The following is a 20,282-nucleotide window of genomic DNA, read 5'->3' on the forward strand; positions in this document are numbered from 1 at the left end:
TGGCTGGTGAGCACGTCTTGCTGAAATTACAGTAGTTAGGACTATAAATCTAGACATTTAAATCTTAAACATTAAATAAGAACATATTTTAAATATTGCTAACAAGAAATGCTCTCAAAGTCTTTTGAAAAGCATGTCAGTTTCATAAAGAAGAAACTTTTATTTGTAAAATCGAAACCGGAAGTTAGTGGGTTGCTAATGTTTTTATCCTCTTCCTGTTTGTCAGTGGTTTTTTTCTGTTGGCCTCTTCGGTGAAACTGGTTTCTTAACGTCTGAGTTTAGCTAGCTGACACCTGCGACGGTTTCTCCTTTAAACGCGGAAACTGTTTTACCTGCAGCAGTAAAGATGGCGGCAGCCTAGGAGCAGTTATTTTTATTTGCTTGTCGTACAGTTTATGTGGACGGAACCGGTTATGTTGACTACCTCAGGAAAACTGCCAGATTCGGGTTGAGTTTCTGGTATGACGGGGTAAGAGGAAAAAACCTTCTGTTTAATTTGTAATTCGGTCTCAGCTGCTTCATTAATTCGTTTTACTTGCATCGCTTAAACCCTGTCAAAATTAAATCCTAATGTATTAAACTAACAGGACTAGAAGATAGTAACGCTCATTTTAGCCAATAAACGGTGATGACAAGCGTTTAAAAATCATAAACGACAGGTAAGTGACTTTGTTGTCGTTAAAAATGCATTTTTATTTTATTTTTGGAAACATTTATATGATTATGTTATTGATTTTGATGATAACGGCTGTAATGAATATTTTAGGTGAGTTTTGCGTTTTATTTAAATGAATGGCAGGCTTTTTATTGTATGTTTATCGACATAATGCCATATATGTGATTAAACCATCTCTTATGTTTGACAAAATGAAGCATTTTATTAATCTTTTTACTTTAGGTCTAGATATTCTGATGTCAATTTGACTTAATCTATGATTTCACAGTAAATTTTGGACTCTTAAAGCTACTTATCAGACATATCTGAATAAATCAAACTGACCTAAGGTATAGTTTGACACATGTGGAATAATATTACATTAATGTCAATATCTAATGTAAGTTGTGATTTACTCAAAGAAATGTGTCATCTTATAAACACTCTTTAAAGCATACATGTCTCTGGTGACATCATAGGAGGTAGCATTCTTTTGAAATTACCTGTTTTCTTTTTTTAATGAGTTCTTTAATGATCTTTGGAGTCAAATGGAAATAGTCAAAAAAGAATATGAATTTGTGCTATTTAAAATTCTGAAGGCTTTAATTATCTTTAGGTTCACCATGTATGTTGGCAACAATAATGGTTTGAAAGTAATCTGAGTCAAACACTTTAAGTTGTCGATGTTGTAACAAGAAAGACTTTCAATCTGCAAACAGCTTGATTCAGCCTCTCGTGATTTCATCAATAAAATAAATCCTAAAGCAGCTTTGATGGTGTTTTGAAAATATTGTAGTTTTTAAAAATCCTGCATTGTCAAAAGTCAAGCTCCAATGCTCAGCTGTTTTTTTATGGGGTCAGTGTGGATTTATTATTAGAAAAAAATACATGACTGCAAAGTATCTTTAAGTCTGACTTTATATTCTCAGGTCAGCATCTTAAGATCCAGAGGTCCATCACAGATTTTCAAATGAAAATGGAGGAAAAGCACCTCTCTGGCCCAGACAACACCAGGCTGGAGGTGATTCTTCCTCGAACAGATTTCTTTGTGTTTATTTTTGCATATTTAATTCCTGTTTTGCACTTTGTGTTGTTTATTTTGCAGGCCCTGATCCAAGACGTGTACTCTGAGCTGGTGGAAGATGCGTGTTTGGGCCTGTGTTTTGAGGTGCATCGCGCCGTTAAACAGGGCTATTTCTTCTTGGATGAAACGGACCAAGACAGCATAAAGGAGTTTGGTTGGTGGCCAGTTCTTCTGGTATTTTCTGGTAAATTTTTCCCACTCTGTTACCTGGTTCTTTTACCATATATGTATCTGTTTATTCCTTCAGAAATAGTGGATCAGCCAGGAGTGGACATATTTGGTCAGGTGTTTAATCAGTGGAAGAATAAAGAGTGTGAATGTCCCAACTGCAAAAGATTAATAGCAGCTTCTCGCTTCGCTCCCCATCTGGAAAAATGTCTCGGCATGGGACGCAACAGCAGCCGCATCGCTAACCGCAGGTCAGTCAGTAGTGATTGGAACTGGTTTGTGTCTCATTTGAAATTTCTAACTTTTATGTTATCTCATTAATTGTTTGGTTTTAAAAGATTAGCCACCAATAACAACATCAGCAAATCTGAGAGTGATCAGGAAGATAATGACGACCTTAACGACAATGATTGGTCGTATGGAGCGGAAAAGAAAGGTGAGAACCTAAAAATCATTATAGGTAACTCTGTTAATGCTGATACATACTAAGCACATTTATCATGCATCTTTTGCAGCCAAGAAGAGAAGGCCAGATAAGGTAAATTAGTTGTAGTGTTTAGGCACAGAGTAAATGTTTTCTGATTGCAGGTAGAAGTCTAATTATAATATTTTCCTTTTGCAGAATCAGAACTCTCCAAGAAGATCCAAATCTCTGAAACATAAAAATGGTGAGTGGCTTAGAAGATTAGATTCTGTTTTAGTGGAAACAATTAATCTCAGTTAATAATCTTTAACCTATCCTACAGTCAAGATGATATAAAAGAGAACAGAAAAGGTTTTTCTTTTCTTTTTTTTTTAAAAGCAAACTAGTTTATAATACTTGCAATTTTTTTTTTTTTCAAATACGTTTTTTTAGAGCGTTGAAAATGTTTTTGTGTGTTTTTATAAATGCTGATTAAGCATGAATAATTTTTTTTTTTCCAATTGTTTAAATCCGGTTTACACATTTTTGTTTAATTTGACTTTCAATTTTGCTTATTAAATACCGGAAAATTTCTGTCACAAATTTAAGGGTCACAGTCTTAAAACAAGGGACCATGAAAAAGTTCCATCCTTGTAAAGTGAAAATGGAGAGCTACTTTTAAAACTTAAACATCATTGAACACATTTTTTATTACAGTACATTAAGATGATTTTCTTGTGTCTTTTAGGCGAGCTTGGGACTAGCGTTAGTTTGGATCCCTACAAGGTAACAAATCTTCAGATATTTGTGACTTTTATTCCATATTTTTCCGTCCTGATTTCAGATGGTTTTGTCTTTCTCAGCAGTACAACTACAATGCTGGCATCAGCTATGAAAGCTTGGGACCAAATGAAATCAGATCTTTATTAACAACAGTGAGCATCTTTCATGGCACCATGCATTAATGTTTCTGGTCACTGTTAACTTTAATTGTTAATTAAAGTCATGTGTTTCTGCAGCAATGTGGGGTGATCTCTGAGCATACCAAGAAGATGTGCACAAGGTAGTCACTGTAGGGGGGAAAAAAGTATTTGTTTCACTGCCGATGCATTTTTTGCTGCACAAGATCCTCTAAAGGAATGCCGTTATTGGATTATAGGCAATAACATGTTTCATACTTAAAAATAATTCAGTGACTTTTTTTGTGTCTGTATTTTTTAAATGCATTTCTAATAAGTCAGCATAAATCGTTAAATGAAAAATCTGCAGATTAATCGTCAGAATAATTGATTATTTGTGTACTAAATTAATTGTTAGTTGCAGCCCTAGAAAAGATGAACATGAGGGGACATGTTGGCGAAAAGAAAAACACTTGGATTGATTGAAAATGCCGCCTTGTGTCCCTTCAGGTCTCATCGATGTCCACAGCACACAGATGATCAGAGGAGGACCATCAGGTTGTTACTCCTGGGACCGTCCGCGTAAGTCTGTCTGCCTCCTTCCTCAAAAATATTCTGTTTTTATTTCCTAAGTGACAATTTTGGGGATTCATAAAAGTTCACAAAGTTTTACTTAAAACCCTTTTAAGTATGTTTTAATTGAATAGCATTCTGTTTTATACAAACAAAGCAAAAGGTCACCGGAAGTATTCCATACTTTTAAAACAGGTTTGTTTGGCTTAATGATTAAACATGTTTGCCTAATTTATTCTTAAAGCAATAGGGGAAAATATAATATCTATGTATTTTTTTAGAAATCCACCGATCTCTACAAATATCAGTGTATCTGTCCCAATATTGGAAAATAAAACTGTGACATTGTGCCCAATCCATAAATGCAGATCTACCCATAGTAGATCTTTATTATTATACCCATAATAATTATAATTCTATGCTTTATTATTTATTTTTGCATTATATTTAGAATTCCTAATTGCACCGAATCATATGAAAGAACTTTTGTTGCAGTTTATTTTTACATGTTTGACTACGGTGGCCAAGGTTTTTTTTTTTGTTAGTTTATTATTTTATTTTTTTCAGTTTATTTATTATTTATTTTACATTGGCTTGTATAGACCTAATTATTAATTAAAGTTGTTTTTATATGTTGGACCAGCTTGTGAAGCTATCACTGTATTTAAGTGTGCTGTTCTGGTGCAGAGTTATCAAATGCATATGTAATTTAGTCTGTGTTTAAAAGGAAAAAAGAAGTCTCAATTCAGATGTATCAATCTCAAGGCCCATGGGCCAAATCCGGTCCGCCATATCTTTTTATGTGGCCCTCTAGATTCTATACTAAATATCATGTTATCAATCAAATTAATGCAGTTTTTATCCATTTACTGAAAAATTACATCAGTTGATCCAGTTTCTTGAGAATTGTCGTGGAAATTCATGCAAAATCAACAAATCCTTGCATTTGTTTGCGCTGATACGTAATTGGGAGTTTATTTGTTTCTCAAAAATTGTCAACAACTTTCTTACTTGGACTAAATGGCTACCTCTGCCTTAATTGATGTCATATTATAGTCCATGATCTATATTAAAAAAGTTGCATTTACCATCATAAATAAACGCAGATATTTCCAAATTAGTAGCACAAACATTTTGATTTTTATTGCAAAAAAACAAAAATCGCAAAAAGTATCACAAACTCCTGGAGGGACTGAAAAGATGTTCAATAATATTTAATTTTAAGAATTAATTGATATTTTAACAGTTTGCGAACAGGTTTTATCTATACATTCTGGCACAACCGGCCTTTGAAGATCATTCGTGGTCTTGATTTGCCCAAAACAAAAATTTGGGTTTGACACCCCTGCCATAATCACTGTTTTTCTGCATTGGATCGGTATCAGCCGATACTAGAATTTAAATCTCTGAATCAGCAACAGAAGTGGAAAAAGTAGATTGCTACATACATACACATTTATAGTGTCCTATAAATGTACTATACTGTACATTTATAGTGTCCTATAAATGTACTATACTGTACATTTATAGTGTCCTATAAATGTACTATACTGTACATTTATAGTGTCCTATAAATGTACTATACTGTACATTATAGTGTCCTATAAATGTACTATACTGTACATTTATAGTGTCCTATAAATGTACTATACTGTACATTTATAGTGTCCTATAAATGTACTATACTGTACATTTATAGTGTCCTATAAATGTACTATACTGTACATTTATAGTGTCCTATAAATGTACTATACTGTACATTTATAGTGTCCTATAAATGTACTATACTGTACATTCATAGGACACTATAAATGTGTACTATAACAACACATTTATAGTATTTTTCAGACATTTTCAACACAATAACTTGAGTGTTGATAAACACCTTTATTTATGTTTGTGACCTGTTTAGTTTCTAAAAGAAATAATAATATCTTTTCAGGCATAAAAAATATTAAATAATTTATTTTTACTGTGTGTGTTTTCACTGTTTTTGTGTGTGTACAGGCCGACGCTTCCTGATGCTGATGTGGAAGGCGACAGCTTTGACATTCCCAATGGTCAGGCCTTACTGAGCCGCCTGCAGTGGGAGGACTTCCCTGACGTCTCCCCCACTGACTCTGCCTCATCAAAAGCCAGTAAGGAAATGTCAACGCCATCCATCAAACCTAAACCTGAGGACTTAGGATTTATAAATAAATGCATCCGTTTCTCTCACAGGCACCAATTATTCAGACTCCAAGAGGCCCAAAAAGAAGAAGAGGTTGGATGTGAGCTTGATCAGTGGAGGGGGAGGAGTAAATATGACTGGAGTCAGCAGCAGCAGCTGTCAGAGTAGTATCAGCTTATCAACCAAAAAAAAGAAGCCCAAAACAGCAGCACCTTCTGTTTCCAGCATCTATGATGAATTAAACTAGCATGGACCTGCTTTTCATGCACAGGTTTAGGATATGACTTATCTTTGAATGTAGGGCTCTTCCTTCTTCATCATAAGCTCTCACTTATCTACTTCTATGGACCAGTTACATTGAATTGCACAATTCCAGTTATATACAAGAAGCTCCAGATTTATTTTTATATTAATAGGACTAGAAAATCAGGGGGTTTCTCAATCAATTTCATGTTGCCTAACTGAACCCAAAAACAACTTTGCTGAGAAGTTTTACATATTTCTTAAAAAGAAAAAAAGAGACCTGGATCAAATAATTATGATTTACTACATAGAAAAAAAATATTACGTAGCTCCTTGTGAGAGTTGTCAAACCCATTTTGGCATCAATGCAGTGAATCTGGATTTCAAACTTCTTTTCACCTTTAATGCGACACATATCTTGTATAATTAGAAATGTAACAAATCTTTAGTAGAAGTAATTATCAAACTGGATCCTTGCTTGAGAAGCACTGTTTTTTGGGGGGCTAGACGAATATAAAAAGTAAAGAAGTTCAAACGGTGTGCATGCACCCAAAATTTTACTTGTTTTTTTCTTTTTTTAAAGCACCTTTTTTTTTTGTTAACTTTCAGCATGCCACATTTCTCAGAAAATGTAGATAGAAAGAAATATATGGGTGCTTCATTAAGTGCGACGCCTTGCAAAGATTCTCTAAATCCATCAGGATTACTGCACGATTTAGTTCTGCTGTAATCCCTTTCAGCTTTCTATGTTTTAGCTAAAAAAAAAAATCATTAATCAATAACAAAAGCTTATCCCAGATCATGATGCTGCCACCACCGTGTTTTATGATGATTTTTGGTTATGCTTGGTGGTGTTTGTGTACAAAGTAGCTGTTTAATTGAAGTTTTTATCAGTTGAATTCAGGATAAATGTCATATTTAAGAACAAAAGCCTTTGTGCACTTAGAATTTATAACTTCATGTTTCCTAAATAAACTATGTAGAATATAAATAATTTAGAATTTGTGTAAAAATTAAAAAACAAATCAAATTTTTAGTGAATTCATGAAAAGCTTTCTTTACTTTGCTTTCTAACATCTTCAGTTCTTTGTGACTTCCTGCTTTTATTCTGCTCCATTTAAACAAAAGTACTGAGGAAGCGTTCTCTACTCATCAGTGGCTTAATACTGGCATTGTATTGCACAATTGTGTGTGTCTGTGGGCTGATTTGCATTCAGTGTGAATGTCACTTGGATATGTGTGTGTGTGTGTGTTATCTTTTCACAAAATCATGAAATGTGACAGTTTATGGAAGGACTTTGGCCATTTTAGATATTTACCTGCATTTACATGAATGTGAATGTGGTTTTGTGAGTGTCTTTATAGTGATGTTCATGTATTTCTGAGGTGCTTTGATTCTATAAATATATATATATATATATATATATATATATATATATATATATATATATATATATATATATATATATATATATATATATATATATATATATATATATATATATATATATATATATATATATATATATATATATATATATATATATATATATATATATATAGAATATGCTGGTTTTTTTATTATTAGTAATTATGCTGTAGTTCTTAACCAACCTGAAAGACTTTGGTTTGTTTCCATATTGATAATATTATGATACAGTTTGACCAAAAAGTCAGTTACGGTGGAGCTGATTTCACAAATGAGGTCCATATTGTTTTTAGTTACAGTTCTGATCAGAGACTTGCATCCCATCATTATCTGAGTAACTGGGTAATTAATTCTGGACTTCTAATGATTTGTCGAAGATTCTCGTTATAGCTATTCCTAAACCTGTTTGGAAATGTGTGCTGTTGAAATATCCAATTGTGTTGATTTTTATTTTTACCATGTTGCTGTTTTTTTGAGATTGAACAATATTCTCAGCACTTAACTTTGATTTTTATGTAATTCAAATTAGTTTGATACAATATTAGAAATGCATAGGAGTGCAAATAATTCAGTTACTTTTAAATAAGAAAACATTTTCTGACTAAAATCCAATAGCATAGCATTTTTGTAGCAAACACAAATAATCCATCTGCAGCTAAAGCTAATTTTGGATTATTTACATTAACTGATTAATAATTGCAAAAGATGCTTGATGGTTTTTTTTTTTTTTGTCTTTTATGTGCAAATTCCTGTTTTTTCAGGAAATTGCACGTTTTAGCGTCTGTGTGCTAAATTTTACAATAAATCACTAAATTAATTGGCAATTATTTCAATTATTGATTAATCACAATTGTTTTAGCCTGAGTGCCTCGTTCTCGCTTTGAAAAATTATGTTTCTATTTCAAATGCAAAAAGGTGCCCAGAGCATGTCAGAATGATCAGAACTGTATCTGGTTTGTATGTGAAGGCGACAATCAGATGAGGCTCATGATGTGCACTATTAGATATACTGTAACACAGACGTTTGAAATCTTTGCTTCTGGCGCTTTTGTGAATGAAACAAAACAGCTAATGTGCATTAAAATGAAAATGCAATATTGACTGATATTTATCAAGCTCACATGAGTGCCATGTATCTTAATGTGACTGTTTTTTCCCCCCTTCAGTGCTATGTTCCTAAATAAACAAGTAGTGCACCAACAGATTCAGGCGAATGAAACTGACTTGGCTGGAAATTCTTTAATTCTAGATACAGCTGAAACAAGACATGTCCAGTATTGATCAGGAAGAATATCCCACTGCAAGTCTGTTAAGTGCCAGATGTAGTTTCATCAGATGTACTCTATTTTATTTACAGAAAATACAACATATTTACAGTCTCTCTCATGTCATGTCTAGCAGATGTTTAAGGTACCGATGCAAAGCAGCAAAAAGAAATGTCTTCGCCTCAATCTGAGACGGCTCGACAGTTTGTTTTCATCCACAGAAAGCTTTTATTCTAATATTATAACATAGGAGTCAAACTAGTAAAGCGCAAGTGTTTTTGAAGTTACTTTTTTTCTTGAAACATAATCTTTTTTTTCCAAAATAAAGAGTAACACACGAGAGATTGATAAATCTACCAACAAAAGACGAGATGAAGCCAGAGTGTTGCTAAATAATGCTCCAGTTAAATCCTCTGCGCTTAGACCTTACTTTTTATTTTTCTTGCTATGTGCTCAAACAGGCTCACTTTGTCCCCCGCCACACACACACACATTTAAGCAGCTGCAGCCTTTTTTTGTACTCAAGCCTCTGTTTTTTATTTAGTCCATCTCTTTGCTGCAGTTCTTTCTTGTTTTCCGCACTTTGTAATGTGCTGCAGCCTCGAGCCACGTCTTCTCAGCGGCTGTGCATTCCGAATATCAGAAAGCTAAAAAACACAGTGACTCCCACCAGGGAGATGGTCGCCGGGGCTGTGAAGAACTGCCTGTAGTTGATGCGGAAGTACCAGACCACAGCCAGGATCACCACGAATACGGGCACCACCATGCTGCTGGTGCTGATGGCCACGCTGGGCGACCTGAATCCTCCAGACGCCACGGGGCCGGCCCCCGTCCCAGGCTGGGACCCTTCCTCTGGGTTTGGTCCTTGCACGGCCTGGGAGATGTGGCAGTGGATCACGCTGTTGTCAGTGATGTTTAAGGAGAACAGTGTCTTCTTGGGATCCTGCAGCAGCTGGCCTTGGTAGATTAGTTTTACCTGATGCTCCCGTCCTGAAAAACATTTGCTGGAAATGGAGAGAAAATTGATAAAAGATGCATTAGAGGAATTAATGCATATTTGGGAAACCTTAAAGGTGACCTATTATGTTTCCTTGAATATGTTATGAAAAATCTACATGCTTTTCAAAATATGTTTATTACATTTTTTACACAAAATCATTCTTGGGTAAAGAGATTTTTTTAAAATATTTTCAGCTTGTTTCAGAATGAGCTGTTTTAGGATGTCTTGTCACTTTAAATCCAAATAATCTGCTGCTGGCCACACCCCCCCAAAACTCAACGTTTACACTGGCGCGTGAAAATGGCTGTGAACGTCCGTGCAATTACACAACAGTACATCTTTGAAAAGCAGAAGTGGAGCATCCTACACGACCAACAACAATGCAGCAAGTGGTTTTTGGATGGTAAGTCAACAACAACGGATTTTTTATTGCCTAGCAGTCATTGTACAGTACATACAGCGGTAAAAATCAGCTGACCAAAAGTGCTGGAGCTCAGCTTGGGTTGCTAAGTAACGGGTTGGGCTTCGCTGGGGTTGTTACGTGAGGGGTAGGGCCTGCTGATTTGTTATGTTACATTGAGAGGGTTTTAAAATGGGCCATTTTCAAAACACCAAAAAATATTAACTTATTCCCAAAAAACAGCCTGGTGTTTTTATTAAGCATTTGATCTGTTTATAGAAGCAGTAGAGACTTGATTGGAATTACAAAATGTGCATAATGTGAATTTTGCATAGTACGTCCCCTTTAAATGTTTTTTGGCAGACAGACTTGAGGTAAAACAACAAAGAATGAGCTTGTTTTTGTGCATGACGAACATAAAATGTTGAATAAATGAAATCCTCATGATTAAATTAAAAAGTATATTTGTCTCTCCCTGCAGGCCTGTCAATGTGGTCTGCAGAAAACAGGCTCAGCTTTCACATTTTTGTGTTAATGAAGCAAAACCTGCAGTCAATCTTGGTTTACCAAAATGTTAGAGCATTTTGGCATCTTAGCTTGATGTTTATCCTGTGTTTTTTTATGTGCCACGTATTTATGTGTTCATGATTTTGTTTGACGTACTTGCTGTTCTGTTTGTAGTTTTACTTGATTATTTTAAAGTGTGTTTAGAAAAGCGATACACAAATAAAATGTATGTTTATTATCTTGCGTTGGGTATTTTTAGTCCATCCATCCATTTTGTACACAGTTGTCTCTAGAGGGGTCAGGAGAGGTGCTGGTGCCTGGACAGGTCGCCAGTCTGTCGCAGGGCAGAGTATTTTTAATTAACAAACCTTTTCAGAATTCCCACTGTATCTTCTGGTTCTACAACGGCAACCTCCTCTGTGTCGTTTAAAAATTTGAGTCGGACGGAGATGGAAGTGGTGGTGGAAGCACACGGGATGGTGGTTCTCAGACTCAGCAGGGCCTTCACCGGATGTCTGTCTACCTCTTTTAACTCCTCTTCCTCATCGTCATTTTCGTCAGCTTCGTCCTCCTCTCCGTCAGAGAAGTGCAGCGCTCCAACCTGAGGCTGTTTGCTCCGTATGTCCAGCCGCAGGTCCGTCCAGACGTCCTCGGCTGCCTCCGCATCACCCTCTCCCCTCTCGTTCGCGGGCTCCCCGTCGTCCGGCTTGATCTCCTGTGCAGGTTGGGCGGCCTGCTGCTCGGGAGCGTCGGTGACGTTGGGCCCCCCGCTGTAGTTCTCGTGGGCTCCCAGTCCTATTAGTGAGGCATGAGCGCCCACGGTGAGGATGGTGCCCAGGATGTGGTCTCCTCGATCTGCGACGTGAGTCGAAAGCCAGGCTAAGATGAGGGCCAGGGCGAGGAGGAGAGCGCCGCCTGTGGCCACCACCTCCTCCTCCACCCCCTCCAACATGGTCAGTGCACACACCGCCATCTCTGTTCTCTGAACCTGAAGAAGATGGACAGGTAAACTCAAGTTAATTTTTTTATTGTAATGTTTATATTTAACAGGAAAATACTCATAAATTGAGAAAAATTGCGCATCAGCATTTTGCAAGATTTTTTTATTGTCCCAATAATTGTTGCGATAAATAATAATATTGTTGTTTTGAGACAATTTTCAAGTGATATATTTCAAGTGATATATTTGTAATAGGCTGTAAATCTATTTTGTAAATACACTTAAAATTTTAAGATATTATACATTTCCAAAATGAAACACCACACCCAAAAACAATAAATAAAATGGGAAAAACCCACTTACAACCAAAATCATAAACAAAATTTCCCTTGAAAAGATTATAATCATCAGAATTTAAATTATTGAGCTCATTTTAATTTATCATGCGATTAAGTGTGCATTGTGACAGGTTTCACTAATTTTAGTTCTTTTTTTTTTTCACTAAAACTGAAAATTATTTCTACTTACTCAAGAACTAATTGATTGTTGCTTTTAAACTAAGAAAAAACCCCAACAACTTGACATTAACTAATATCAAAGTAAACTAAAGGTTTAAGACCATTTAAAAATTTCCAACACTCCATTTTAATGATTTAAAGTCCTTTTAATGAGGTATAAGAGAGATAAAGTATGCATCTCTTGCTGTGCACTGACAGTCAGATGTCTGAAAGAAGGCTGCTAAAAATGTTTAAAACGAGGATATGTAGCAAATATTTTGTTGTTTTGTTTAGGCCAATCAAAACATCAAAATATTAGAATTGTAATAACTGTTATATGTTAGCTGCAGTAGTAATACATTTCTGGGGTCTGGATGAGAATAATATATTTAAAAGCAAAAACACTGGGATAATTTAACTCACGTTATTGAGGAAAAAAAATAACTAAGAAGTGATTTGATTTTGTTTTAAATATACATCTGACTGTATAACCAGCGGCCCAAACCACAATCCTAACATATGCAAGAGGGCAATATATGACAATATATGATTAGAAAAACTGAAAGTAGCAACACAAATTCAGACAAATTGTCCCCATTTGCATTAATGTATGCGTCTTCATGTTTATTTTCTGCAAATACACTATTACGACGTTTTGATTGCTTATTACTTCATTCTCACTTTTTGACAGGACCAAAATGTGGACTAAGAGCAAATGTATTTAGAGGGTAATGACTGCATATAAAATTTAAGACCATTTAATAAACGAAAAAATAGGGATTCATGTTTAAAAAAAAAAAAAAAAACGGGACGGAGAAGTAGGGGAAAACTGGAGGAACCAGTTAAACTGCTGACATTTTAAAAACCTTACGTATTTAGAATACTCCAAACACACACTCAAAGACTGTGATATAAATATATTCAAGCAGACGTAATTTATTTTAAGACCATTTTACAGAATGAAAAGTCAGGAAGAACAGACTGGTTCCCTTTAAAAGCTCCGCAGCAGCTGTTTTCATGCAGACATTCAGTGACTGTCAACATCGTTTGTCGAGCCGTTTATATTGTCCTTCATATCCAGCTTTTATTCCAAGCAGAAGGAAACTATACTTTTGTTCTGCTTACTTGTCAGACTGTCATTCTGCTCTTATTAGCTCATTAGCTTATCAGCTAGCTTCCCTAGCTTGATAAAAAACGACCTTCCGCTGTTTACGTGCCGCACAGCTAGCTTCCTTCTGTCGCAACAGTTTTCACATTGAACGCAGGCTTCGAGCAAACATCTAAAAGTCCTTAATAAACTGTATTTTGGGTGGCCTTACCTGACAGCTGTAAAGTCAAAGCATGTTGAAAGACCAGGCTCAGTTTTAGTTAGCAGCTATGGCTCAGAAACCACAGAATAATAACAGTGCAGGCTCGGTTACGTCACCAGCCGGAGGTGGGAGCGATTGTTATGGAAACAGGGCACGCCTGTTGCTCCTCCTACTGCTACATTTACATTACAGCAGAGCAACAAGTAAAGTTATACTAAAGTATATAACTTCTAGGAAATTACAGTTTCTAACCAGTCAAACGTCGTTCAGTGTAAATTGTTGCTTTGCTGTTTTGTTTTAAACAGAGGTGGGTAGTAGCTTGTTACATTTATATGACTAACTTTGCTGGAAAAAACGTTCCTTTAAATATTAAATCAGATGTTATGATTGATTACTCAGTACTGGAGTTGTCATTTTACTATTTTTTTTTAAATAACTTCTACCATTGAAATGGTTACTTTTGCTTAAGTGAAAAATATGTTGAGGTTGTGCTGCGTTTAGCTGGGTACAATTTTCAGGCACTCTATCCACCTCTGATAATAATAGCTACATTACTGGAGTAATGTTTTAAAAGTAACCCTACTCTTGAGTGCAATTTCTGGATGCTCTACCCACCACGAGTTGCTTCATTTAAAAGGGCAGTATTATGTAAAAGTGACTTTTTTAAGCTTTACATCATGTTATAATGGTATTCCTTCATCAAATATGTACCTGGAGTATTACTTTGACTCTTTCATGGATGTTTGAGAAATTTGTTAATCTCCCATGTTGTTAATGGCTTAATGGAGAAAGGTTTTTGTGATGACATCCTGAAGGCAGAATGTCAGAAAGTAAGTATAAAGCCTCTTCAGTTGGTGAGGAAACTTATGTGACAGGAAGATCTAAAATAAAAAAATCCTAAGTAACATGAAATTTTAATATTTTTTGCTCCTTGCAGAGTGAAACATTTGAAGCACTTATTTCTTGTCATTTGATTATTATGGTTTGCAGATAATGAAAATTCAACATGTCAGAAAATTAGGACAAAAAATAATGAAAAACAAATATTTCAAAACAAATTTCAGAATTCTAAAATATTCAGTTCTATCCGACTAATGTTTAATCCTTTTACATGAATTAGTTCACAAAACAACCTGGCTCCTCAAAGGCTTGTTTTCAAGCATGTTTATAGAAAGTTAAATGGAAGAAAAATGTGCACCAGCAACAAGAACAGTCAATGCTGATTATTTTATTGTCATTTAAAAAAAACAAAACATAAAACATCTGAGTACTTTATTATGACATAATTTTTGAAAGAAAACTTGCAATGTAGAAAATAAGAATCTGCAAAGCAAACAATGAAAAACAAAATAGCCTATTGCACAAACATGATGCTGCCAAACAAATAATTGATAATAAAATGCAGTGAGAACCCTGCAGATGTTATTCTGCAGTATTTGCAAATGCACACCACTTGTATCTTTTCATATTTTGTCCTTTGACAACCACAAACTTCAATGTAATTTTTGGTTTTCAGTACAAAAAACAAAAGAAAATAGTCCCTGAAAGAAAAGTTTCCATTTTTCTTTCTCTTTGTTTTTCCAAGCAAAAATCTGAAAAGTGTGGCATGCATCTGTATTGACCCAGCTTTATTCTGGTAGCTCTAAACACCACCTAGCGCAGAGGTGTCAAACTCACTTTTTCTGTTTTGCCAAATGATCATGAATGCTCTTAAAGGGCCGGTTGTGCCAGAATGTTTTGATAAAACCGGTGCACAAACTAATAAAAATCAAAATGTTTGTGCTACTAATTTGGAAATATTTGCACTTATTTATGACGGACAGAGCAATGTTTTATTACTCGCTGTATACATCATGGACTATAATCTGACATCAACTGAGGCTGAGGCAGCCGTTTAGCACAAGTAAGAAAGCTTTTGACAATTTCTGAGAAAAATGTGCAATAAACTCTCAATTATGAATTGCCACAAAAAAGTGCAGGGATTTGTTGATTTTGTGTGAATTTCCACGATAATTCTCAAGAAACTGGAGGGACTGATTGATATAATTTGGCAGTAAACAGATAAAAACTGCATTGATTTGGCTGATAATATTTAAGCACATTTAGTGTATAGTTTAGAATCCAAAAGGGCCACAAAAAAAGCTGTGGCCTAGTGTGACCAACTCCAACTTTTCAGGCAGCATCTCTTATAAGAACTAAAGAATAATTAAAATGTTGAGGAATCAGTGTTATCCACTGCACTACCAAGCAGCCTTCATGTGACAATTTGGATTTAGAATCAAGAGAAATAAGTTTTAAGATGATATGACAACATCAGTATTTATTGTAGAGTCTTGTTGTCACACAGCAGCAGATATTCCCTCACAGAGCCAGGAACGTTCAGCTCACATACAGCTGAGTGACAGCGGGCTCCTAAATGCTGACGCACAGCACAACGGCAGAGATGCTGCAAGGATCGAGGCTGAGTGCTCCTCTGACGCAGCGAGCGGAGAAACAACAGGTGCTCCTGGGAAAGCTGCAGGCAGAAATAGAGACATGAGAGCAAACGACGAGAGAGCCGATTTAACACCTCAGAGAGCTCACCGTGTCAGGAGGCAGGGAGTCTGACCAATCACAGGGCGGGATGGATGTATACGAGTTCAGCATCACGCCCAGAACATCAGGATACAAGGCCAGCTGTTTCAGCATCTGGAACGCATCAAAGTTCAGTCAATTCATAAACCTGACACAGCACCAGATGAGGTAAATAAAACCTATTTATTTCTGTAATTATGGAATTTTTTTTAGTCAGCCCAATAAGGGGAACAAGCTGTTTTAATTCTTTATTTTTTCAGAAATACAAATTTACAACTTAAAGGGGCAGAATTATGTATTTTCCAGTCTCATTGTCATTTTACAGCACAATCAAGTAACTATGTTGCCTTGAGATGCTATAGAAAGGCTGTAGATATCAAATATGACTTAAAAGAAATTTGATTTAATAATTTAGCGCCTTGAAATTGGGAGTCTGTCACTAAGAATCTCCTGCTCTTTTAACCCTTAAACAATGTTTTAACCAGCGTTGCAGAAAGAAGTAGCTGATATAATAAGCAGATGCGCAGTTCCACCAGGTGTCTGCTAATTCCTGCTGGCTAGTCTGAAGGAGCTGAGATGGGGAGATGCTTGGGAAGGGTTACTTTGTGTGGCAGAAACATTTGGGCATTCCCAAAAACATACCAGTGGTCCACCCCTGAACGCCACACAGCCTCCAACAAGTAACACCAGTTGGATCTTAATGTGGTTTTTGCTTTGGTGTTACAAAAAGCAGGGTTGCCAGTAAAGTTTTAACAACTTCAAATAAGTTATTTGTTAATTTATCTGCAATATATGGACACAAAACTGGTTTTAGAGTTTCATAATATACTGTAATACAAAAAAAGGAAACTGGTGAAGCAGTAGACTGAGAAAGTTTGGAGTTTGGAGAACTGCCAGTCATCAATAAAAGATAACTTGAGAGTTTTTCAGAATCAGAAGCAAAGATCTAAATCTTTATTCAGTTTTTCGTAAAAATGAAAAGCAGACATGCATATTTGTGTGTATATCAGCTCAGTGTTGGTTAAACCTTTGGTGAAACAGGTTTTGCTCCATAGTTCAGAAGGGATCGCGCTATAGCTTCAGATTGCTGAGTTGGATAATCTTCCACAACCTTAGAAAACAACAACAAAACGGTGTTTATGCTGCTTTCTGCCTTAAAATTAGTATCTATCTCGTCCCTGCTGTTCTGTAAACAGTGTGGTACCTGCAGCAGACAGTCCATTGGTGTGTATCCTGCACAGTTCTCAACATCAGCCTTCGCTCCATGCTGCAGGAGGACGTCTACAATCCTGCAGCAGCAGTTTGCGCAGGCGTTGTGCAGCGGGGTGTGTTGCTTTCTGCCTGCAGTTTGGGGATTAGCTCCTGCATCCAGCAGCTTCTGGCACACACGGAGGTATCTCCCACCTTCAGACGGCCTCTCGGCTCCAGAGCAGGCAGCATTCAGGGGGGTCTCCCCCTCTCGATTGGTGGCTAAAACATCAGCGCCGTGGCTGAGGAAGAGCTGGACGTGCTCCTCCAGACCTCGCTGAGCAGCCACATGCAGAGGAGTGAGCCTCGACTCCCGGCTTCGCACGTTGATGTCTGCGCCTCCTTCTAAAAGCAGCTTAGCACAGCTGGGAAACAGTCAAATCCTGATTATCTATGCATTAGAGTTTTTCTTGACATTAGACACAAAAGTGATGCCATATTTGGAGATACATGTTTACATGCTCCTGTTTTCTTATGGTAGAAAAATATGAGACCATAAATCACTTTAAAACTTTCCCCTGCATAACTGACACACATCCTGTGCAATTCAACTTAAAAACAATCAAATATGTTAGGGGAAAGAAAAAAAGAAATCCTCACAACAGTAAACATATTTTCTTTGATTCAATTTCGGTGTTCTATCTTCTTGGGATCAGTATCCCACATTTTGATTTGAGGAAAAGTTATGAGGTCAAAACTTTCCAAGTTCGCATTCATAACTAAAATTTGATAGATGTGAAACAATTTCATTACTTCATTAAAAAAGTTATTGATTTGGTTGGATGTTTGAACTGATTCTGTTGTACAAAAATGAAGTGTTCCTTCAGCTTTTGAGGAGTCCAATAACAAAAACATATTTTTTCCTAGACTTTCTTGCATAATTAATTTCCCACAGTTCTGTTAGTCTTGAGCTATGTATTTCAAACTGAAAAGGTCGCTTTACTTTTTATTTACATTAGCTGTCCAGTAGGTGGCAGTCTATAGTGACACTAGTATCAAATAAAGTGCATTTTATGTAAGTACATAATCACATACAAGCAAACAGCTTTTGAAAAGTTGTGTGCCTCACTGATTTCTAAGCATAAACAGGTTAGCTAATGATTTACAGCAGTGGTGTCAAACTCATTCTCATTTTGGGCCAAGTCAAAAATATGAACGTTCTTAAAGGGCCGGTTGTGCAGGAATGTATTAATAAAACCCTCTAAGTTGTTAAATGTCAATAAATAGCTGTTTGTTTCAGTATTCCTTAAAATTACATATTGGACAACTTTTCACACTGGTCAGTCCATCCAGGATTTTGTAAATGTTTTTGGGTTTTTTTGCAGTCAACATCAAGATTTTGCTGTGCTAATATAAAAATATTTGTAAGGAATGTTTGTGATATTTGTGCTAATCTATCATGTTAAATGTGACTTTTTACCAATTGCCATACCAATCACAGTCTAAAACTTGACATCAAAGTAAGGCTGACCAATGTTTTTGGCCAATTTTAAGCAATATTTGCTGTAAAATTCAGAAGAAAATGTGGGGATATGTAGATTTTGTGTGACAAGCTGAAGGGATTAATTGATGTAATTTGGAGTCTAAAGGGCCACATAAAAAGCCAAATTTAGTCCCTAGGCCTTGAGTTTGATGCATGTGATTTACAGTATAAACGGTTTGACCACTCACTGGAATGACTGGGCAGAGGTACAGAGGTGAAGAGGAGCACTGCCATCTGCTGCCAGCACTTCAGGATCTGCTCCATGGGAGAGCAGCAGCTGGACGCAGACAGGGTGGCCGCCTATGCAGGCATCGTGGAGTGCCGTGTTGCCTCCAGGGTTGGCGTTCACCTCAGCACCACGAAACAGCAGCTCCTCCACACACGCCGTGTGACCCCGGCTGGCAGCCAGGCGTAAGGCCGATGTTTGTTTCACCTTGGAGCTCAGCGTCCACATGCCTGATGAAAACAGCACCGTCACTGCTAGCATTAACGATATAAACTAAAATCTCTGAGGCATACCCATTTCTGGAGCCCACACCATCTCCTCATGCACCGTCTCCATCAGGGCGTTGACCATTGCAGGGTCTTTCAGCACAGCGTAGACTCCCTTTATGTCTCCACACATGAAGGTGTTATGGATGCTGGTGTCTCTGCAGCGGATCTGGGGTGGAGGGACTCTGACCTCTTGGAGCCGCTGCTGCCTGGGAGGGAGTCGGGGGACCCGAGGCAGCGGAGGCCGGATCATGGCTCTCCTGAGAGCCAAAGCTCGCCGTTCATCCTCCCAGTCCTGGAGCTCCTGCTCCAGTCTGAGAGAGCGCAGTGAGGTAGAGGAGAATGGAAATGTGTCCTTGGACATAGCACCCTACAATCAATCCCATAAAGTAAAACCAATGAGAGCATGGCAAGCAAACTGAAGTCATTAACTTTATTCAAATCCCTTGCATATAAGAAATGAGCAATGTTGCTTATAGAAATGTCAGCAAAGAGCTTTCACTCACCCTCTAATGGCAGTGCCTCAAGTTTCTATGGAATCCAAACAAATGTAAAGCAATTTATAAAAACTGAACCCATTTCTGTTTTAAGTTAAACTCATACGAAAAAAAAACTTCTGAATCAAATGCCCTTCATTTGTGCCCAGTCACAAGATAACTGCTCAAATAAGTTCTACACTGGATATTTTTAGATCAAAATGCAAACTGATACTCGCACTATTTGATGTCACCACTAGATGGTAGCATTAGCCTTACGTTTATCTCCAATAAAAAGCCAAGAGCATTGATGTTGACACCACACAGAGGACTAGATGAACTGAACTGAGTGATTCATAAAGCAGCTTACCATTTTTATTTATTCGTTTGTTTACTTCGGGATGAAAAAAATAAATAAAAGAAGAGTAAAATAAGACCTGACAATAATAACGATTGTCATCAAGTA

At 36.6% G+C, this 20,282-nt stretch overlaps 3 protein-coding genes across 8 annotated transcripts; 1 reads left to right on the forward strand and 2 right to left on the reverse strand.

Moving 5' to 3' along the window:
• The first annotated feature begins 218 nt into the window (after positions 1–218).
• On the forward strand, positions 219–6,228 carry atxn7l3a (ataxin 7 like 3a). Of its 6 annotated transcripts, none has more exons than XM_044099862.1 (14): positions 219–469; positions 588–659; positions 1,585–1,676; positions 1,761–1,893; positions 1,987–2,158; positions 2,246–2,343; positions 2,423–2,445; positions 2,530–2,575; positions 3,059–3,096; positions 3,174–3,245; positions 3,330–3,373; positions 3,720–3,791; positions 5,790–5,920; positions 6,003–6,228. In XM_044099862.1, exons 3-14 carry the CDS (start codon positions 1,626–1,628, stop codon positions 6,197–6,199), a joined length of 1,077 nt encoding a protein of 358 aa, XP_043955797.1. In that variant the 5' UTR covers positions 219–469; positions 588–659; positions 1,585–1,625; the 3' UTR covers positions 6,200–6,228. The 6 variants fall into 6 exon arrangements, with proteins under 6 accessions (XP_043955797.1, XP_043955793.1, XP_043955798.1 ...); XM_044099861.1 differs by having other exon boundaries at positions 220–469; positions 3,177–3,245; XM_044099858.1 differs by having other exon boundaries at positions 1,585–1,893; positions 3,177–3,245.
• A 2,620-nt stretch (positions 6,229–8,848) lies between these two features.
• Positions 8,849–13,694, reverse strand: tmub2 (transmembrane and ubiquitin-like domain containing 2). Its single transcript, XM_044099865.1, has 3 exons — positions 13,553–13,694; positions 11,165–11,784; positions 8,849–9,893 (listed from the first exon to the last, which is right to left on the reverse strand). The coding sequence occupies exons 2-3, from the start codon at positions 11,767–11,769 to the stop codon at positions 9,506–9,508; spliced, it is 993 nt and encodes a 330-aa protein (XP_043955800.1). The 5' UTR covers positions 11,770–11,784; positions 13,553–13,694; the 3' UTR covers positions 8,849–9,505.
• Positions 13,695–14,755: 1,061 nt separating this feature from the next.
• On the reverse strand, positions 14,756–20,269 carry asb16 (ankyrin repeat and SOCS box containing 16). Its single transcript, XM_044099869.1, has 7 exons — positions 19,847–20,269; positions 19,368–19,710; positions 19,037–19,304; positions 17,322–17,730; positions 17,145–17,228; positions 16,127–16,231; positions 14,756–16,058 (listed from the first exon to the last, which is right to left on the reverse strand). Exons 2-7 carry the CDS (start codon positions 19,702–19,704, stop codon positions 15,864–15,866), a joined length of 1,398 nt encoding a protein of 465 aa, XP_043955804.1. The 5' UTR covers positions 19,705–19,710; positions 19,847–20,269; the 3' UTR covers positions 14,756–15,863.
• Between the last annotated feature and the right edge of the window lie 13 nt (positions 20,270–20,282).

Source organism: Gambusia affinis, linkage group LG19, assembly GCF_019740435.1.
Source record: "Gambusia affinis linkage group LG19, SWU_Gaff_1.0, whole genome shotgun sequence".
Classification (NCBI taxonomy): domain Eukaryota; kingdom Metazoa; phylum Chordata; class Actinopteri; order Cyprinodontiformes; family Poeciliidae; genus Gambusia; species Gambusia affinis.

Bases quoted from the DNA above. Each gene is read 5' to 3' on its own strand.
- atxn7l3a (XM_044099858.1), top strand. From the start codon at position 1,626: ATGAAAATGGAGGAAAAGCACCTCTCTGGCCCAGACAACACCAGGCTG. The intron at 2,446-2,529 runs GTAAATTAGTTG...TTCCTTTTGCAG, and splicing joins AGAAGAGAAGGCCAGATAAG to AATCAGAACTCTCCAAGAAG. The intron at 3,374-3,719 runs GTAGTCACTGTA...GTGTCCCTTCAG, and splicing joins ACCAAGAAGATGTGCACAAG to GTCTCATCGATGTCCACAGC.
- tmub2 (XM_044099865.1), bottom strand. From the start codon at position 11,769: ATGGCGGTGTGTGCACTGACCATGTTGGAGGGGGTGGAGGAGGAGGTG. The intron at 9,894-11,164 runs GTTTGTTAATTA...CTCCATTTCCAG, and splicing joins ACAGTGGGAATTCTGAAAAG to CAAATGTTTTTCAGGACGGG.
- asb16 (XM_044099869.1), bottom strand. From the start codon at position 19,704: ATGTCCAAGGACACATTTCCATTCTCCTCTACCTCACTGCGCTCTCTC. The intron at 17,731-19,036 runs GTGAGTGGTCAA...ACTGTTTCCCAG, and splicing joins ACCTCTGCCCAGTCATTCCA to CTGTGCTAAGCTGCTTTTAG. The intron at 16,232-17,144 runs GTTTAACCAACA...GATGCGTTCCAG, and splicing joins CAAAACCTGTTTCACCAAAG to ATGCTGAAACAGCTGGCCTT.